This window comes from Capricornis sumatraensis, chromosome 3 (genome assembly GCF_032405125.1).
Source record: "Capricornis sumatraensis isolate serow.1 chromosome 3, serow.2, whole genome shotgun sequence".
Taxonomy (NCBI): domain Eukaryota; kingdom Metazoa; phylum Chordata; class Mammalia; order Artiodactyla; family Bovidae; genus Capricornis; species Capricornis sumatraensis.
Window position 1 is genome coordinate 23,337,262 of NC_091071.1, and position 20,529 is coordinate 23,357,790.

Here is a 20,529-nt window from a genome sequence, read left to right on the forward strand (position 1 = left end):
TGATTTTCTGTATCTGTGCTTTACTTTATACAGTAAAATATTTTTTTAAAAGATATGCAGGCAAATCATAGAGACAAAATCTATTATTAGTTACCAAGGGCTGCAAGGAAATGGAAAGTGATGAAGGTAAAGGATTTCTTTTTGGAGTGATTATTCTGCTATTGATTATGATAATGATTGCACAACTAAAATACTAAATATTTATTGAATTGTGTACTTTAAATGGATGAATTTTATAGATATAAATATATGGATATCTAATATTAGATACATAGACGTAGATGTAGAGCTGTAAGAACAACAGTGATTAATTTGGGAGGGGAGAGAGAATGGATTTAGTGTGTAGGAGGAAAGGGTTACTTTCTGTAAAAGTATTTCTGAATTATTTGATTATTTTACAAAAATACCATATTGCCATTATCTAGTAACAGTCTTGAGCACTGGGCTAGCGCTGTTACCAGGACTTCTGCAGTCATGGAGATGTTCTGTATCTATACTGTGCAATACAACATCCACTAGTCACATGTTTATCCTTGAGAAGTTGATATGTGGTTGATGAGACTGAGGAAATACATTTAATGTTACTTAATTTTAATTAATGTAAATTTAAATAGCCACATATGGCTAGAGGCTCCCATGTTGAATAGCACAGCTCTAAAACTTAAAGGCAGAGGAAAAATTGTTCTATATCTTAGGGTTGCTACGCCCAGGAGGCAAGTGTGAGTGTGTGTGCACATTCATACCTTTGCATGTTTTCCAGGACGATTCACTCGCCATCTGAATATCATTTCCATCAATGCCTTCGAGGATGACGTATTAACCAAGATTTTCAGTTCAATCGCTAACTGGCACTTTGGAAAAGGGTTTGATGTGGTGTTTTTAAGGTAGGAGGTTCCTGTATTATTGGCCTGGGGTCCTCATTTCTGGCCCTTTCTTAACTGGTCTGCCTTCTCCTTCCTCCCAAGGTATGGAAAGATGATGGTACAAGCAACGATAACAATTTATAAAGCTGCAGTGGAGAATTTCTTGCCAACTCCCTCCAAGTCACACTATGTCTTTAATCTGCGGGATTTCTCACGAGTGATCCAAGGGGTATTACTCTGCCCTCACACGCATCTGCAGGTCAGCCGCTGTCATTTCTGTTATCAAGTTCATTCAGTGATATCCTTAGCTATGTGGAATATATAATGATAATAGTAATAGCTAACTATTATTAAGCATTTAATCTGTGCTAGGTATTGTGCTAAGGATTTTGTAAGCATTGTCTCATTTAATCCTCACAACAACCCAGGACTTAGAAACTGTTCGAAAACTACTGCCTCAGCCACCATGTGCCATTCATTCAAATAACTGACTGAATTTTCAGGATGTAGAGAAGTTTATCCGGCTTTGGATTCATGAGGTTTACCGGGTCTTCTATGACCGTCTGATTGATCACGAAGATAGACAGGTCTTTTTTAACATGGTAAGGGAAACCACCTCCAATTGCTTCAAGCAGTCTGTGGAAAAGGTAAGCAAGACCCTGTGATCTTTTGACCTCAGAAATTGCCCCAAATATGTGATCATGCTAGTCTCAGATTTCAGGCTCCCTTCCTAGTAGAGACTTTATTGTTGTTATTCAGTCACTCAGTTGTGTCCAACTCTTTTGCAACCCCATGGACTGTAGCCCACCAGCTTCTCTGTCTATGGGATTTTCCAGGCAAGACTACTGGAATAGGTTGCCATTTCCTTCTCCAGGGGATCTTCCTGACCCAGGAATCAAACCCAGATTTGTTGCATTGGCAGGCGGATTCTTGACCACTAAGCCACCAGGAAAGCCCAAATAGAGACTTATAGCTCTGCTTTCTGAATCTCAAGAAACAGTGTATTGAGCCAATTAGTCACTTGATTTGGTGATATACTGTTGTTTTTGTTGTTCAGTCACCAAGTCATGTCCGACTCCTTGCAACCCCATGGACTGCAGCCCTCCAGGCTTCCCTGCCCCAAGTAATATAATAGTTGGTCCAATTTCACTTGACTTTCCAGGTAACATATAAGTTTAGATCCATTCAAACTTATCATTTATGAAAAGATGTTTTGTTTGTAATTAATGTAAAATGCATTTTCAAGATCAAGTAACTTTTGAGTTAAAAAATAAAAACACCATCAATTTTTATTGTTTGATTGATGCCCTGTGTAAAGCCCAAGTGAAAGATTGTCTTTGTTTCCTATTTGTCAATATTTTCTCTTTTCCATTTTGATATAAGAAAAGTTTAAACCCTATATGTTTGCATCATCTAGTTCTACCCCTACTTTTAAGAAGCTATGATTTCTCCATAGAAAAAGTGCAAGTGTTTCATATTTCATCCAGAAGCCATGTACAGAAGCACTGCTAGTTTCTAATATCAGAAAGAAGAAGCATCTAAAACATTTCTACTCTAGGTACAGAGTGGGGAACAGGGGTAAGGCCTGCACCTCTATTTGGTGAAGAAGCAAGTACAAATGATCTCACCTTTTGGCCACCTCCTCCTGGGATCTTATAATCTGTCCACCAATGTTTTAATCACTTAGCAAACTGATTGACCCTTGCTTTCACACTCTTTTCTCAATTGTCCTTTCATCATAGTCTTTACAACCATCAAATGCATATATTTTGTTTAAAAAATAAAACTGTTGTGAACCATGACTTTGAAGAATGTGCTCAGAGGACATAAACACATCTCCTGTTCCCTCCTAGTTCCCACTACCACGGTAGTTGAAGTGAATGCCTTGGCTGAGACTTATCTTTTCCACAGGTCCTCATCCACCTATCACCCACTGGAAAGATAGTTGATGACAATATCCGTAGCCTCTTCTTTGGAGATTTCTTCAAGCCAGAAAGTGACCAAAAGATATATGATGAGATCACTGACTTAAAACAGCTCACAGTGGTCATGGAGTATTACCTGGAAGAGTTCAACAATATCAGCAAGGCCCCCATGTCCTTAGTGATGTTCAGGTTTGCCATTGAGCATATCTCTAGGATCTGCAGGGTCCTGAAGCAGGACAAAGGCCACTTGCTCCTGGTGGGCATTGGGGGCAGTGGGCGGCAAAGTGCCAGCAAACTGTCCACATTCATGAACTCATATGAGCTATACCAGATCGAGATCACAAAGAGCTACTCAGGCAACGATTGGCGAGAGGACCTGAAGAAGATCATGCTCCAGGTTGGTGTGGCCACCAAAAGTACTGTGTTCCTCTTCGCTGATAATCAGATCAAGGATGAGTCATTCGTTGAGGACATCAACATGCTTCTGAACACCGGTGATGTGCCCAACATCTTCCCTGCTGATGAGAAGGCTGACATTGTAGAGAAGATGCAAATGGCAGCCAGGACAGAAGGCGAAAAGATCGAAGTCACTCCTCTTTCTATGTATAACTTCTTCATTGAGAAAGTGAAAAAGAACCTTCACATTGTCCTTGGTAAGAATGAGAAAATTCGTTTTGCCCTTTTCCTTGGATGTTTCAGGATCTCCTTGCCCTAAGCCCAGTCCTCTTACAATGGTGCCAGAATTGATCCAGCCAAGGCACCTAACTTGACCAACAGTCAGTGCCTGGAATTCCTGTGCAAAATTCCATTCTCCTGAAAAACTACTTTAAACCTGTTCCACTCTCTTCAGTTCTCTGATTTCTGCTCTGAACCCTCTCCTTCCTTTTAGTACATTACCCTGGCAGCCTTACAGAATAACACCTGGCATTTTTCTGTCTGTGAATATCATCTCCAATCTGTCCAGAAGCTTAGGGGTCATGTTTAATACTTCTCTTCATTACCATGTCCTGTCAATTTTTGCCCTCTTGTGTTCATATCAACCCACTTATCTCTATTTCTGCCACCTTCAAATTAGCTAAGCTGCTATGAATATCATCTCACCCAGACCTCACCTCTATAGCCTTCTAACTGTTCTCTCTATGCCCACTCTGTCCATTCCAGACATTTAAGTTCCACTGAATCAGGATGCTTTCCACTGTCAGGGTTTGTTTTTCTTGTATTGCAAATCTGTTCATTGTATATTTATATATACACACACAAATTAAAACACCTGAATTATTTTCCATTCAGATAAAGACCAAAATCCCTAACCTACAGTTTTATAAGGCCACCTGCCAGTCTGTCCCCTGCATCCTCTCCACTCTCATCTCAAGCCATGCTTCCCCTTCTTTTTTTAGCCACACTGACTTTCTCACACTTCCACCTATGCATTATGCTTCCTCCTAGCAAGTGCCTGGTACACATTGAATCTAAATAAACAATTAACAGAATTTGGGGCATAGAATCCAAAATTTGTGGTAGGATGGAGATGAGGTCAGAAACAAGCTGATAGGGCCCCCACAGCAGCCTCCATAAGTAGCTATGTATAGGGCACCCATGGTTCCCTGAGGTCTGTGAGTCAGGACAAATGGGACAAATGGGTCAAAGGGCTTAAAACACTCTGACTATATGATCCTAAAGACCTAGAATGGATAACATAGGATAATATGAATATTGAAAACCAGACAGAAGACTCTTGTAATAAACTGACTTCCCATCACAAAGTTGCATGAAAATATCCCATGACTCCCCTATGCTTTCCAGGCACTCATCCTGACTATTTCCAATTATACTCTGGAGTGCCAACAGGAACATGACTACTCCCTTATCCCCATTAGAATCCTTGGAATGACCTGTCTGTCCCTTTTGGCCTCCTTGACTGGAGAAAGAGAACTAATGAAATCTGCTTTTCATTAGCCATGAGTCCAATTGGGGATGCCTTCCGGAACCGCCTGCGAATGTTCCCTTCTCTAATCAATTGCTGCACAATTGACTGGTTCCAGTCTTGGCCCACAGATGCCCTGGAGTTGGTGGCCAACAAATTTCTAGAAGATGTAGAGCTTGATGACAATATTCGGATAGAGTAAGTGCTAGCTGCATTTTAGTACCCCAAACAAATATTTCAAATGAAAATCAAGATATTGGCTCTGTTCTTTTTGCTGTTTTAAGGTTTATCAATTTATGTATGTTCTGTTCTATTCAGTCACTAAGTCATGTGTCTGACTCTTTGTGACCACCTGGACTGCTGCATGCTAGACTTCTATGTCCTTCACTATCTCCCAGAGTGTCCACTGAGTTGGGGATGCTATCTAACCATCTCATCCTCTGCTGCCCCCTTCTCCTTTTGCCTTCAATTTTTCCAAGAATCAAGGTCTTTTCCAATGAGAAATAAATTATAAATAATAAATACCATTTAGATATTTAGTAAAACGCCTTTGTTGAAAAAAGAATATTTCACTGTTCAGAATTGTTCTAGAGGTGTACTCTTGTCATAGCTATGAGAACCTGAATTTCAATAATCTTAGAGCATGCATTCTCAACAGGGGAGATATCGCTGCCTAGGGGATGGTACTTGTGAGGGATTTTGTTGTGAAAAAAAATATTTTGTGTGTAAAGCACAGATACACAAAATAAAGCACTGAATTTTGGCTAGAGTAAGAGAAAGGATAAGACTGTTGACCATTCTAAGTGTCCTATGAATGTAAGGGTCATGTCGCCTGCCTTGTACAGTTCTATATCCTTAATGCCTAGTACATAGTAGGTTCGAATACTGCTTATTAAATGAGTAAATAGAAAATGAAGAAGTAGGTAGTGGTCAGAATGTTCATTGCTTTAAATTCCGTTTTAAGATCTTTGAACTTTGTTCTCTAGGCCCAGGAATGCTCAGAGGGTCAGTGAATGTGAGTGGGGGAAAAGTACATCTTCATTTTCATTGACATCTAACTGGTACTTTGCATTTCTTTCAATGATGAACATAGGCAATAAACCCCCAACCAATAGGAATCACAGTTATTTTCATAATTCATTCAGTCATTACAGATGCACCAATTTATCATCCCCTTCAAAATGATGGTAGTTTTCAGACCTATTGTCCAATCTTACTATTTAATGCTGTAGTTGGCAAACTATGATCCATGGTTGAAACCAGTTCACAGCCTTATTTTTGCAAATATGCTTTATTGGAAAACAGCCATGTACACTACAGTGGCAGAGTTGAATAGTTGCTACTTGAGACCATGTGGCTCACAAAGCCTAAAATAGTTACTATCTGGTCCTAACCAGAAAAAGTCTGCTGACCCCTGATTTAACATGTAAATAAAATCACACATATTGAGACTTACCTGCAGTAGTTAAGAATCCATGCTTCCAGTGGATTCTTAACCAATGCAGGGTATGTGGGTTCAATCCAGGTCAGGAAACTAAAATCCTACATGCCACGAGGTGCAGCCAAACACACACACACACACACATACACATTACTATATCATAAATTTGGTGTTTAAAATATTTAGAAAACTCCTTAACACAATTGGTTTCTTTTGTAATTCTATAATATATTATTTTATGCATTAAAATATTATTCTGAAAAGTCCAGAGGCTTCATCAGACTTCCAAAGATTAAAAACTCCTGCTTAAACCCTGGTGATTCACAAAAGTGATTAAAGGTAGAAATTGCCTGATCAAAGTTCATTCTAGTAAGAATATATACCTCCCCAATCCTTCTTGAGGCTCTGTTGACATGCTTCAAAGAATTGGGGGTTCTAGCTGGCCACTGTGAGTGGCTTTCTCACATCCTTACTTCTGTAAACCAAAGCTATGCTAGATTTCTGGTGCAAGCTGGGCCTGTCTGACCACCTTTGTGTCCTCAACAGAGTCATCTCCATGTGCAAATATTTCCAGGAGAGTGTGAAAAAGCTGTCACTTGATTATTACAACATCCTTCGAAGACACAACTATGTTACCCCCACCTCCTACCTCGAATTGATCCTAACATTCAAGACACTCCTGAATAAGAAGAGGCAAGAGGTTGATATGATGAGGAATCGATATCTGACAGGCCTGCAGAAACTTGAATTTGCAGCTTCACAGGTAAGCACAGACAAAGAGGTCCAGAACTAACTGGATGCGGTGAAGCACTTGTTCAGATGCAGAAGTCAAGAGAGCACAAAAATAAAGACAGCATCTGACCCTGTGCCCACCTCACTCGCTTGACCTAATCCATTACAATAAAATCCAATAGTATACATAAAAATACAATGGTATATATAAAATATGAGGCTTCCCTGGTGGCTCAGAGGGTATATGGTGACTCAGTTCAGTTCAGTTCATTTCAGTCGTTCAGTCGTGTCCAACTCTCTGCGACCCCATGGACTGTAGCACACCAGGCCTCCTTGTGCATCACCAACTCCCAGAGTTTACTCAAACTCATGTCCATTGAGTCAGTGATGCTGTACAACGATCTCATCCTTGCTGTCCACTTCTCCTCCTGCCTTCAATCTTTCCCAGCCTCAGGGTCTTTTCTAATGAGTCAGTTCTTCACAGCAGGTGGTCAAAGTATGAGAATTTCAGCTTCAGCATCAGTCCTTCCAATGAATATTCAGGACTGATTTCCTCTAGGATGGACTGGTTGGATCTCCTTGAAATCCAAGGGACTCTCAAGAGCCTTCTTCAACAACCACAGTTCAAATGCATAAATTTTTCAGCACTCAGCTTTCTTTGTAGTCCAACTCTCACATCCATACATGACTACTGGAAAAACCATAGCCTTGACTATACGGACCTTTGTTGGCAAAGTAATGTCTCTGCTTTTGACTATACTATCTAGGTTGGTCATAACTTTTCTTCCAAGGAGTAAGCATCTTTTCATTTCATGGCTGCAGTCACCATCTGCAGTGATTTTGGAGCCCAAAAAAATAAAGTCTGACACTGTTTCTACTGTTTCTCCATCTATTTCCCATGAAGTGATGGGACCAGATGCCATGATCTTCATTTTCTAAATGTTGAGCTTTAAGCCAACTTTTTCACTCTCCTCTTTCACTTTCATCAAGAGGCTTTTTAGTTCCTCTTCACTTTCTGCCATAAGGGTGGTGTCATCTGCATATCTGAGGTTATTGATATTTCTCCCAGCAATCTTGATTCCAGCTTGTGTTTCTTCCAGTCCAGCGTTTCTCATGATGTACTCTGCACATAAGTTAAATAAGCAGGGTGACAATATACAGCCTTGACATACTCCTTATGTGCTAATATACTGTATTTGTATTTCTCTTTCTAACTTACAAAGATGCTAATGATGATCCTATATGCAAGGCAGCAAAAGAGACACAGATGTAAAGAATAGACTTTTGGACTAAGTGGGAGAAGGCGAGGGTGGGATGACTTTGAAACATGTATATCACCATGTATAAAATAGATGACTTGTGCAAGTTCAATGTATGAAGCAGGGCATTCAAAGTTAGTGCTCTGGGACAACCCTGAGGGATGGGGTGGGGAGGGATGTGGGAGGGGTTCAGGATGGGAGGACACATGTGTACCCGTGACTGATTCATGTTGATATATGGCAAAAGCCACCACAATATTGTAAAGTAATTATCCTCCAATTAAAATTAATTAATTAATTAAAAAAAATTTTAATTGCATGAGGGTAAATTCCAGCCCCTTATCAGGAAAATCTAATGTGTTAAGTTGTCTGAAAAATAGTCCAACTCCCCTAAGAGGTGGTGACCTCCCCATCCGTAGAAGTATTCAGACAGTGGCCAGAAAACTACTAGACAGGAATGTTGTAGAGGGCATCAGACTGTTGGGGGAAAAATATGAACTTTAAAGTTCTGTCCTTCCCAGGTATCTCAGCCATGTATATTCCTTCACAGACTTAAAAAAATGTAGGGGTTTTTCTCCTAACTTACTTCTGTCTTTCCCTGCCCCCAATACTAACGTGTAGTGTAGGCTCAATACAAGAATACCTTTTTTTAATGTTGTATCTTTTTTAAAAAAATTTAAGATTACTATTATATGTATAGCACCTATCATGGAGCTTGATAATTACAACACATAGCATGAACTAAATAATGAAATATTACAAGATCAAAGAGAGAAACTCCAGCCAACAAATATGTACCCAGTACCATTAACATCATTTGTATTTTCTGCATGTATTATCAGTTAGAGAATCATTTCAGCTTTGCAGCTGTTCCATTTTGGGCATTTATATAGCTGACCTGGCACCCCACCCATCCTCTCTCCTTGCTAGGTAGCCGTCATGCAAGTAGAACTGACTGCCCTCCAACCCCAACTCATTCAGACCTCTGAGGAGACCGCTAAGATGATGGTGAAAATCGAAGCAGAGACTCAAGAAGCTGATGCCAAGAAACTGCTAGTGCAAGCAGATGAAAAAGAAGCCAATGCTGCTGCTGCCATTGCTCAAGGAATCAAGGTATAACTTGCTGAGAGGCAAGAAAGGCAACCAGCAATTTCAGGGTTCATCTATTATCTCACTAGAGCCTAACAGAGTCTCACAGAATATACATGGTCATGCCTGTCTTGCAGAGGGAAAAAAATGAGACTTGAAAGTTTATTTTACCAGCATCACATAGCTAGTAAAGGACACCTGGTTCTCTCCAGGAAGAATTGTTGTTTTACAGATACTCTCCATCTCAATCAAAGTCGTGTAAGCCCCAGCAGGATCTAACCCTGTCTCATATTTCTTTCTTCTCATTGACTCTTTTCTGGCCCCAATGGCCTCCTAGCTATTCACTAAACAAACACAAGGCATGTCCCACCTCAGGGCCCTTGCACTGGCTGTTTCCCCTGACTATCTCCTTCACCTCAATCATGTTTTTGCTCAAATGTAGCTGGTATAAGGTGTGGAGTAAATATTTGTCAAATGATAGAATGTTGAATCTAGAGGACCCCATCTGAAGATAATTTTTGTACCAAAGAAGAAAAGTCCTGGAAAGGGCTTCACCTGTATTCAGATATTAGAAGCAAATCTGACTAATGTTCATATTATATATTTCTCCAAGCATTTTCAAATATACAATTCCATTTGAGTATCACAATGACTTTGGACTTATAGTAATGACAGCCATCAAGGTCTGGAAGCCAACAAAAGTGGAGTTCAGTGGTAAACTGACTTGTACGATCTGTTGGTAGGATCCAACTCCAAGGCTCATGGCACTTAGCTGAAGATACTTGTCCTTGTGCCCCACATAGCAGTTAGAAAAATTCTTTTGACCGTTCTTCAAACAAGAGCTTGAACAAGAATTAGTTTGTATCTCATTTCTAGGTCATGGGGCACTTTTTTTCAAAAGAATAGGCCTTTTCTCCAGTGAGTCCTGAGATTCACCTGGGTCCAGTCCCTGATCTCAGAGTTCCACGATGCACGCCCTGGAAAAGAGAGGCATGCTCACTCATAGTCCTACTGGTAGGACTGCCAGTGGAACCATGAAAGACCATAAAAGACATTGGCCACTGGGCACATAATGTAGCAGGTAATTTACCATTCTATAACAAGATGATAATAAGAGCTACTACTTACCAGCACCATTATGGTGTATTTGAAAGTAAAGTGAAAGTCGCTCAGGCATGTCCGACTCTTTGTGACCCCATGGACTGCACAGTCCATGGAATTCTCCAGGCCAGAATATTGGAATGGGTAGCCTTTCCCTTCTCCAGGGGATCTTCCAACCCAGGGATCAAACCCAGATCTCCCACATTACAGGCAGATTCTTTACAAGCTCAGCCACAAGGGAAGCCCAAGAATACTGGAGTGGGTAGTCTATCCCTTCTCCAGCAGATCTTCCCAACCCAGGAATCAAACTGGGGTCTCCTGCATTGCAAGTCGATTTTTACCAGCTAAGCTACCAGGGAAGCCCATGGTGTATTTGGTATTCCTTTATTTAACAAATATTTATTGAACACTTACTTTTTGCTGGCGCTTTTCTAGGCAGTGGGGAAATGGGAGTGAATAAGAGAGTTTCTTCTCTCTTCTCTCCTCTACTTGATTTACATTAACTTTCATCATCCTAGCAGCCCTGCAAGGCAAATGGTATCATTCCTAGTTTACAAATGAGAAAATCATGATACAAGAACTAAAATGATTTGCTTAAGATCACACAGTAACAATGTGATTGAATCGGGATTAAAATTCACAGCTCTCTGATTCCAAAGCCCTTGCATATGACCATTATTCCAGGAGTTACAAAAATTAGCAGCTGTGCAATATAATATGCTATGATACATACAGTATTTCTTTTAATTTGAAATAGTTATCAACTTTTAAAAGTCAAAAGATTTCAAGTAAAAATTCTAAAATTTCAGCTTTCCTTAGAAAAAAAATGGTCTCTTGGGTAACATTGGACCTGCATTCCTGGCTCACATCCATTGGCAGCATTAAATAGATGCTGTCCTTTGTGTGTTCCAGCTCATCAAACTCCCAGTCAGCTTACCTGCCACACTCATATCAGCCCCTGTGCTGAGTGCTTGGTCGCCCAGTCATGTCCAACTCTTTTCAACCCCATGGACTCTAGCCCACCAGGCTCCTCTGTCCATGCAGATTCTCCAGGCAAGAATACTGGAGTGGGTTGCCATGTCCTCCTCCAGGGGATCTTCCCAACCCAGGGATCGAGCCCAGGTCTCCTTCATTGCAGATGGATTCTTTACTGTCGAGCCACCAGGGAAGCCCGGTGGCTGGCCCCTAGAGCACGTGAATTTGCAACTCTTCCATGGTTCTATAGAAGAATCAGGCATGTCAGGCCTCAACTTTGCTCTGTCCATTCCTAACCAGTTTCCTAACCTATGAAATGGAGATCCTGAGAGAAAAACATGTAAAGCTTATGGCATGTGTCCAGCACACAATCAGAGCTTAACAGCCCATGTTTACTATCCTCCGAAATTGTCATTCTTGACCCTGTGCCAAGTGAACTTGCCTATTTTATGAAGACCAGTCTCTCACCATGTGCAAGTATTCTCACATATAGGGTTCTGTTGTACAATGTCAGGGGAAAACAGTGACTTGCTGGAACAGGAGGGAGGCAAGAGGTGACATCAGGTTTATAAGGAGATGGCCCACCACACCCATTCCTGGGCAATAAACTGCTGCCGCCTAGGGTTTTGGTGTGAAGGATGAGGTCTAGTGTTCTGCCATCCCATCCCCAAGTACTGGGAGCGACATCCTGGAGGTGAGTCAGGAAGTGGAAGAAACTCTCCAAGGAGGAGAAGAAAACCTGTGCTTGATCTAAGGCTTTTTTTGTAAGGACCAGAAACCCCTCCTGAACCTCTCATGGCTACAGTCCTTTTCCACACAAGGATGGCTGATTTTCTTTAAACTCTTCACACACCTAGAAATGAGGGAACCTGGGAGAGCACCCAGTGTGGCACTTAATGAAGTTCAGAGGTTCTGCAATGGAATGGGATTCTCACTAGGAGGATCAGGAGATTGGCAAGAAAAGAGTCAGTCCTCAAACACTTTGCTCCCAAGTAAAATGGATTGCTTAAATTGGTCCATTCTTTTTAAGCTAATGTGCCATTTCTTTCCCATAATGAGAATCATAACTAATGCCAGAAGTACTGCAGAGTTGATTACATTTTGTCAGTAAGCACTGTGATTCATAAGCCTTGAACAGCCCTGCTTGCTCTGTGCACTGCTAAGCTACAGGGGTCATTTTTAATTATAATTTCTTATCATGGAAGCAAATGATGTAACAGTAATAACACATACAAAATGACTTTTAAGAGCTCAGCTTTAACACTTTTCCACTTTTCCAGGCTTTCCTCTAGTTCCTGTCTATACACGTGGATAGGTTTATTATTACAACCATGGCATAATTGTGACTTGTGTTATGGTTTTGTTTCCTTAACAGCTTATCACAAATGTTTTTCCAAAATGTCATATAATCATTTTAATAACCATTTTAAGTAGGTGCTTCACCCATCAAGTAGCCATTCCCCTATTGGGCATTGAAGCCTATTATTTCCTGCCTTGTTCTCAGTGTTTCCAGAGTATCAGTTTGAGTCTTTCAACAGAGCTGTGTGCCAGAATCACCTTTGGCGTTTTAAAAATGCAGATTCCCAGACCCCTCTAGCTCACACCAGACTGAATGAATCAGAACCTCTGGGTGTGGAACTTGATAACGTGGATGCTCTAAATGCTCCTCAGTGACTCTGATGCACAGTCAAGATTGAGAATCACTGTTAAAGATAATGTTACAACTAGAGGCCTTTTGCACCTTCACGGATCACAGCCTTGTTGTGGCAAACGAGCTTGCTGTGTAAAGCAATGAAGATATGAGCCGTGCTATGCAAGACAGACAGGTCATACATAGTGAAGAGTTCTGACAAAACATAGGCCACTGGAGGAGGAAATGGCAAATCACTCCAGTATTCCTGCCAAGAAAACCCCATGAACAGTATGAAAAGGCAATAAGATATAACACCAGAAGACGAGCCCCCCAGGTCGGAAGGTATCCAATATGCTACTGGGAAAGAGCAGGGAAATTGCTTCAGGAGGAAAGAAGATGCTGGGCCAAAGTGGAAATGACATTCAGTTGTGGATGTGTCTGGTGGTGACATTTAAGTCCAGTGCTGTAAAGAACAATATTGCATAGAAACCTGGAATGTTAGAATCAAGGTAAATTGGACATGGTCAAGCAGGAGATGGCAAAAATGAACATCTACATTTTAGGAATCAGTCAACTAAAATGGATAGAAATGGGTGAATTTAATTCAGGTAACCATTATATCAACTACTGTGGGCAAGAATCCCTTAGAAGAAATGAAGTAACCCTCACAGTCAACAAGAATCCATAATGTAGTACTTGAGTGTAATCTCAAAAAAGACAGAATGATCTCAGTTTATTTCCAAGGCAAACCATTCAGCATCACAATAATCCAAGTCTATGCCCCAATCATTAGTGCTAAAGAAACTGAAGTCAAATGGTTCTATGAAGACCTACAAGATCTAGTTCAATTCAGTTACTCAGTTGTGTCTGACTCTTTGCAACCCCATGAACCATAGCTCGCCAGGCCTCCCTGTCCATCACCAACTCCCGGAGTCCACCCAAACCCATGTCCATCAAGTTGATGATGCTATCCAACCATCTCATCCTCTGTCATCCCCTTCTCCTCCCTCCCTCAATCCTTTCCAGCATCAGGGTCTTTTCAAATGAGTCAGCTCTTCACATCAGGTGGCCAAAGTATTGGAGTTTCGGCTTCAACATCAGTCCTTCCAATGAACACCCAGGACTGATCTCCTTTAGGATGGACTGGTTGAATCTCCTTGCAGTCCAAGGGATTCTCAAGAGTCTTCTCCAACACCACAGTTCAAAAGCATTAATTCTTCTGTGCTCAGCTTTCTTTATAGTCCAACTCTCACATCCATACATGACTATTGGAAAAACCATAGCCTTGACTAGACGGACCTTTGCTGGCAAAGTAATGTTTCTGCTTTTGAATATGCTCTCTAGGTTGGTCATAACTTTTCTTCCAAGGAGTAAGTGTCTTTTAATTTCATGGCTACAATCATCATCTACAGGGATTTTAGAGACCCCAAAATAAAGTCAGTCTCTGTTTCCACTGTTTCCCCATCTATTTCCCATGAAGTGATGGGACCAGATGCCACAATCTTAGTTTTCTGAACGTTGAACTTTAAGCCAACTTTTTCACCCTCCTCTTTCACTTTCATCAAGAGGCTCTTTAGTTGTTCTTCACTTTCTTCCATAAAGGTGGTGTCATCTGCATATCTGAGGTTATTGATATTTCTCCCAGCAGTTTTGATTCCAGCTTGTGCTTCTTCCAGGCCAGCATTTCTAATGATGTACTCTGTGTATAAGTTAAATAAGCAAAGAGCATGTTGTTCCATGACCAGTTCTAACTGTTGCTTCCTGACCTGCATACAGGTTTCTCAAGAGGCAGGTCAGGTGATCTGGTATTCCCATCTCTTTCAGAATTTTCCACAGTTTATTGTGATGCACACAGTCTATAAGACCTTCTATAACTAACACCAAAAGCATGTCCTTTTCATCACAGAGGAAGTAAGAAGTCAAGAGATATTGGAGTAACAGACAACTTTGGCTTTGGAGTACAAAATGAAGCAGGGCAAATGCTAACAGTTTTGCCAAGAGAACACATTGGACATAGCAAACATCTTCTTCCAACAACACAAGAGACAACTCTATACATGGACATCACCTGATGGTCAATACCGAAATCAGCTTGATTATATTTTTTGCAGCTGAAGATGGAAAAGCTCTATACAGTCAGCAAAAAGAAGACCTGGAGCTGACTGTGGCTTAGATAACAAGCTCCTTATTGCAAATTCAGCCTTAAATTGAGGAAGGTAGGGAAAACCATTAGGGCATTCAGGTATGACCTAAATCAAATCCCTTATGATTATACAGTCAAGGTGACAACTAGATTCAAGGAATTAGATCTGTTAGACAGAGTGCCTGAAGAACTATGGACAGAGGTTCATAACATTATACTGAAGGCAGTGACAAAAACTGTCCCAAAGAAAAAGAAATGCTAGAAAGCAAAGTGGTTGTCTGAGATCTGAGATGTTGTAAAAATAGCTGAGGAAAGAAGAGAAGTGAAAGGCAAGGGAGAAGGGCAAAGATATACACAACTCAATGCAGAGTTCCAGAGAATAGCAAGGAGAGAAAAGAAGACCTTCTGAAATGAACAATGCAAAGAAACAGAGGAAAACAACTGAATGGAAAAGACTAGAGATCTCTTCAAGAAAATTGGAGATAGCAGGGAAATATATCTTGCAAGGATGGGCATGATGAAGGACAGAAACAGTAAGGAGCTAACAGAAAGAAAAGAGATTAAGGAGAAGTGACAAGAATACACAGAAGAACTATTAAAAAAAAAGTCTTAATGACCTGGAAAACCATGATAGTGTGGAAACTCACTGAGAGCTGGACATCTTGGAATGTGAAGTCAAGTAGGCCTTAGCAAGCATTACTACAAGCAAAGCTAATGGAGGTGATGGAATTCCAGCTGAGCTATTTCAAACCTTAAAAGATAATGCTGTAAAATGTGGCTGTCAATATGTCAGCAAATTTGGAAAGTTCAACAGTGGCCACAGAACAGGAAAAGGTCAGTTTTCATTCTAATCCCAAAGAAGGGGAATGCCAAAAAATGTTCAAACTGCCATACAATTATGCTCATTTCACATACTAGTAAGCTTATACTCAAAATCCTTCAAGCTATGTTTCAGCAGTATGTGAACTAAGAATTTCCAGAGGTACAAGCTGAGTTTAGAAAAAGCAGAGGAACCAGAGATCAAATTGCCAGCATCCACTGGACCACAAAGAAAGCAAGGGAATTCCAGAAAAACATCTGCTTCTGCTTCATTGACTACACTAAAGCCTTTGTATGTATCACAACAAACTGTGGAAAATTCTTAAAGAGATGGGAATACCAGGCCACTTTATCTATCTCCTGAGAAACCTGTATGCAGGTCAAGAACCAACAGTTAGAACTTTACATGGAACAACAGACTGGTTCAAAATTGGGAAAGGAGTATGTCAAGGCTATATATTGTTACCTTGCTTATTTAACTTTAATGCAGAGTTGTTGTTCACTGACTAAGTTGTGTCCAACTCTTTCCAACCCCATGGACTGCAGCACGCCAGGCTTCACTGTTCTTCAGTATCTTCTGGAGTTTGCTCAAACTCATGTCCATTGAGTTGATGATGCCATCCAACCATCTCATCCTCTGTAACCTGCTTCTCTTCCTGCCCTCAATCTTTCCCAGCATCAAGATCTTTTCCACTGAGTTGGCTCTTCGCATCAGGTGGCCAAAGTATTGGAGACTCAGCTTCAGCATCAGTCCTTCCAACCATATTGAGGGTTGATTTCCTTTAGGATTAACTGGTTTGATACTGGAGTGGGTTGCCATTCCCTTCTCCAGGGGATCTTCTCAACCCAAGGATTGAACCTGGGTCTCCCACATTGCAAGCAGATTCTTTACCATCTGAGCTACCAGGGAAACCTAATTGGCTATACATCAATACAAAATCAAAAGTTTAAAGTTAAAAAAAAAATGCTGGCTTTAAACTCAACATTAAAACAAAAAACTAAGATCATGGCATCTGGTCCAATCACTTCAATGCAAATAGAAGGGGGAAAAGGGGAAGCAGTGACAGATTTTATTTTGGGGGGGCCCTAAAATCACTGCAGATGATGACTGCAGCCATGAAATTAAAAGATGCTTGCTTCTTGGAAGGAAAGCTATGGCAAACCTAGATAGCATATTATAAAGCAGAGACATCACTTTGCCAACAAAGGTCCCTGTAGTCAAAGCTATGACTTTTCCAGTAGTCATGTATGGATATGAGAGTTGGACCATAAAGAAGGCTGAGTACCAAAGAACTGATGCTTTTGAATTGAGGTGCTGGAGAAGACTCTGGAGATCCCTTTGGACAGCAGGGAGATCAAACCAGTCAGTCCTAAAGGAAATCAACCCTGAATATTCATTGGAAGGACTGATGCTGAAGCCGAAGCTCCAATACTTTGACCACCTGATGTGAAGAGCCGATTCATAGGAAAAGCTCCTCATGCTAGGAAAGACTGAATGCAAAAGGACAAGGGGACAGCAGAGGATGAAATGGTTAGATAGCATCCTCGACTCAATGGGCATGAATTTGAGCAAACTCCAGAATATAGTGAAGGACGGGGGAAACTGGCATGCTGCAGTTCATGGGGTTGCAAAGAGTTGAACACAACTTAGTGACTGAACAACAAAAGAGGTCTTTTGAGTCATTTGATGAACAACCTTGCTGGAACCCAGGCCTTACCCCTTAGGAAAGAAGCACAGCCATCACAACATTGGGAGGCATAATGTGACAGTGGGTCATAAAGAAGGCTGAGTGCCAAAGAATTGATGCTTCAAATTGTAGTGCTGGAGATGACTCCTGAAAGTCCCTTGGACAGCAAGAAGAGCAAACCAACCAATCCTAAAGGAAATCAACCCCAAATCTTCATTGTAAGAACTAATGCTGAAGCTGAAGCTCCAGTACACACATACATGTAAGAAGGTGGAACCTCCTTTATTTTGTTTGCTTATCAAAATAAACCTGCAGGACATAGATTTTGACACACGCTGCTTTTGACATGCTCTTGTGAAATTTCACTTCAATCATGACTGTGTTATCACTCCCTGGGCTGGGAGACTACCAGAAAATTCACTGAGTGGGGAGCCAGGGGCCCAAAGTTAGAACTTGGCTCAGTGACTAACCAGTTTAGTGGCCTTGGTTAACTCATTTTTTTCTCCCAAGACCTCATTGTTTTGTTGTTGTTGTTGTTGTTGTTGTTGTTGTTGTTGAAGGAAAAGAATTGGACTGCTAAATACAGTTGTATTTACAGGAGATTGGGTCCAACCTTCCCCATCCTATCCCCTCCTCTGGCCCCACAGATACCAAAATGCTCAGATGCTCAAGCCCCCTGCCTCCTGGATCTGTGGTCCCAAATCCACAGTTACAGAGGGCCAACTGTAATCTATACAGAATTTTATAATGTTGAGATTTCCTTTTTTAAAAAAAATTGAGATATAATTCACATACCACTAATAGTCACCTTTTAAAATCATGCAATTCAGAGGGTTTTTTTTAGTATATTCACAAAGTTATACAGTCATAACCACTATGTAACTCTAGAACATCTTCATCACCCAAAAAAGAAACCTATATTCATTAGTAGTCACTAACCATTTCTTTTACCCAGTCCTGTCAACCACTAACCTACTTTCTGCCTATATGGATTTTCCTTTTATGCACATTTTATATAAATGGAATCATATAGCAGGTGCCATTTTGTGTCTATCTGGCTGGTTTCACTTAGCATAATGTTCTCAAGGTTTATCCATGTTGTTGCATGAATCATTACTTCATTTCTTTTTATAGCTGAATAATATTCCATTGTATTAATTTTGTTTTTAAACAAAGAAATAATGGACAAAACATATCCCGTTCTCTTTTTCCCAGGACTCACTACCCAGCTCTAGTCTTTATCCCCATTCCTCATCCTTAAACTCTGGCCTTAAGCATCACCCTGTCCCCAGGTTCACCCCTATCCCATTTCTGAGCTATAGTGCGTTCTAGACTCTCACCCTATCTCTGACATTCTCCCACGCCTCATGCCTTATTCCTCCCCAAACTTGCCGTAATCCCCTTCCCATCTATCACTCACAGAGAGGCTTCATTTTTCACTTCATCTCTCAACCCATCATTGATCAGTTGGTATGAAGTCACTCATGGCATATATCCCCTGGGAATTAGTTAAAAACCAAAAGCTTGATTTTGTAAAAGATTATAGACCAGGTTTGGAGAAGGCAATGGCAACCCACTCCAGTACTCTTGCCTGGGAAATCCCATGGACGAAGGAGCCTGGTAGGCTATAGTCCATGGGGTCGCTAAGAGTTGGGCACGACTGAGCGACTTCACTTTCACTTTTCACTTTCCTGCATTGGAGAAGGAAATGGCAACCCACTCCAGTGTTCTTGCCTGGAGAATCCCAGGGACGGGGGAGCCTGGTGGGCTTCCATCTATGGGGTCGCACAGAGTCGGACACGACTGGAGCAACTTAGCAGCAGCAGCAGCGTAGACCAGGTAAATTGTCAAAAGTCCCAGGCATCCAAACCACAGCTCCTAAATGCATGCATGCTTCCCTGCTGCCTTTCAGAGCCATCCTTGCATGCAAACCTCCAGGAGAAGACACTGTCCTCGGAGGACACTGGGGCAGGAAGCACCTCTTCCCACTTCTGCTGCTTCTCCCAGGGGCAGACCTTGCTTCACCCTCAGTATGCCAGGCGCCGGGCACTCACCCTTTCTGTCCCTGTGCTGCCTACAGAATGAATGCGAAGGGGACCTGGCAGAGGCGATGCCGGTGCTCGAGGCTGCGCTCGCTGCACTGGACACACTGAACCCGGCAGATATCTCGCTGGTGAAGGCCATGCAGAACCCACCCGGTCCTGTCAAGCTGGTCATGGAGAGCATCTGTGTGATGAAAGGGCTGAGACCAGAGAGGAAGCCAGACCCCAGTGGCAGCGGTAACCCCTTCCAGCACCCTTCCCAACCCAGAGGCATACACAGGCTGCCCTCTCCTGATAGGAAGGGTGCCAGCATCCCCACTCATTCTGTCCCAGGCCTGCAGGCCGTATCATGGTGTCTTAGGAGAAATAAGATAGGCCCCAGAATATGGGTGTACTCACTTGTGTTTCTTCACCATGCTCTCTCCTCTCAGTCAGTAAGGAGAATGCAGGCATCTTTAGGTGAAGCCAAACTCAGTCAAGGCCCCCGCTGATTGTTACAGAAATGAAGGTCATGCAGACAAGAGGACTGATAGGGAGCAAGCACACAGAGTAATATGTGGGTGAGAGGGAGGGGGAGAAGCAAAAAGAGCTCGGGAGAGAAAGATAAAGGAGAAACTGAGAAAAAGAGAGAGAGAGAGACACTGAAAGAGATAACCAGAGGGAAAAGGAGACCGGGACAGACACAGAGAAATGGAGAGAAAGATAGTGAGACTGAGCAAGAAATAGAGACCTGGAACCTACATGCATGCACATAGGCATGAAGAGATCGTAAACAGAGAGAGAAAGAGGTGGGGATGAAAAGAAATCTGGAGGAAGAAAGGCAAACACAGGCAGGGGTGAATGGGAGAGTGAGAGACTCTTACAGTGTCAGATACAGATGACAGAGAAAGATATT

At 41.6% G+C, this 20,529-nt stretch overlaps 1 protein-coding gene across 1 annotated transcript in view; it reads left to right on the top strand.

The window, feature by feature from the left end:
* The window catches only part of DNAH3 (dynein axonemal heavy chain 3), a 231,387-nt gene that overhangs the window by 168,564 nt on the left and 42,294 nt on the right, over positions 1 to 20,529 (top strand). The window contains exons 44-51 of the mRNA XM_068967931.1: positions 761 to 884; positions 966 to 1,122; positions 1,367 to 1,510; positions 2,775 to 3,441; positions 4,745 to 4,910; positions 6,700 to 6,916; positions 9,075 to 9,257; positions 19,673 to 19,871. Coding sequence (XP_068824032.1) covers positions 761 to 884; positions 966 to 1,122; positions 1,367 to 1,510; positions 2,775 to 3,441; positions 4,745 to 4,910; positions 6,700 to 6,916; positions 9,075 to 9,257; positions 19,673 to 19,871 — 1,857 coding nt within the window. The remainder of the gene's footprint in view (positions 1 to 760; positions 885 to 965; positions 1,123 to 1,366; positions 1,511 to 2,774; positions 3,442 to 4,744; positions 4,911 to 6,699; positions 6,917 to 9,074; positions 9,258 to 19,672; positions 19,872 to 20,529) is intronic.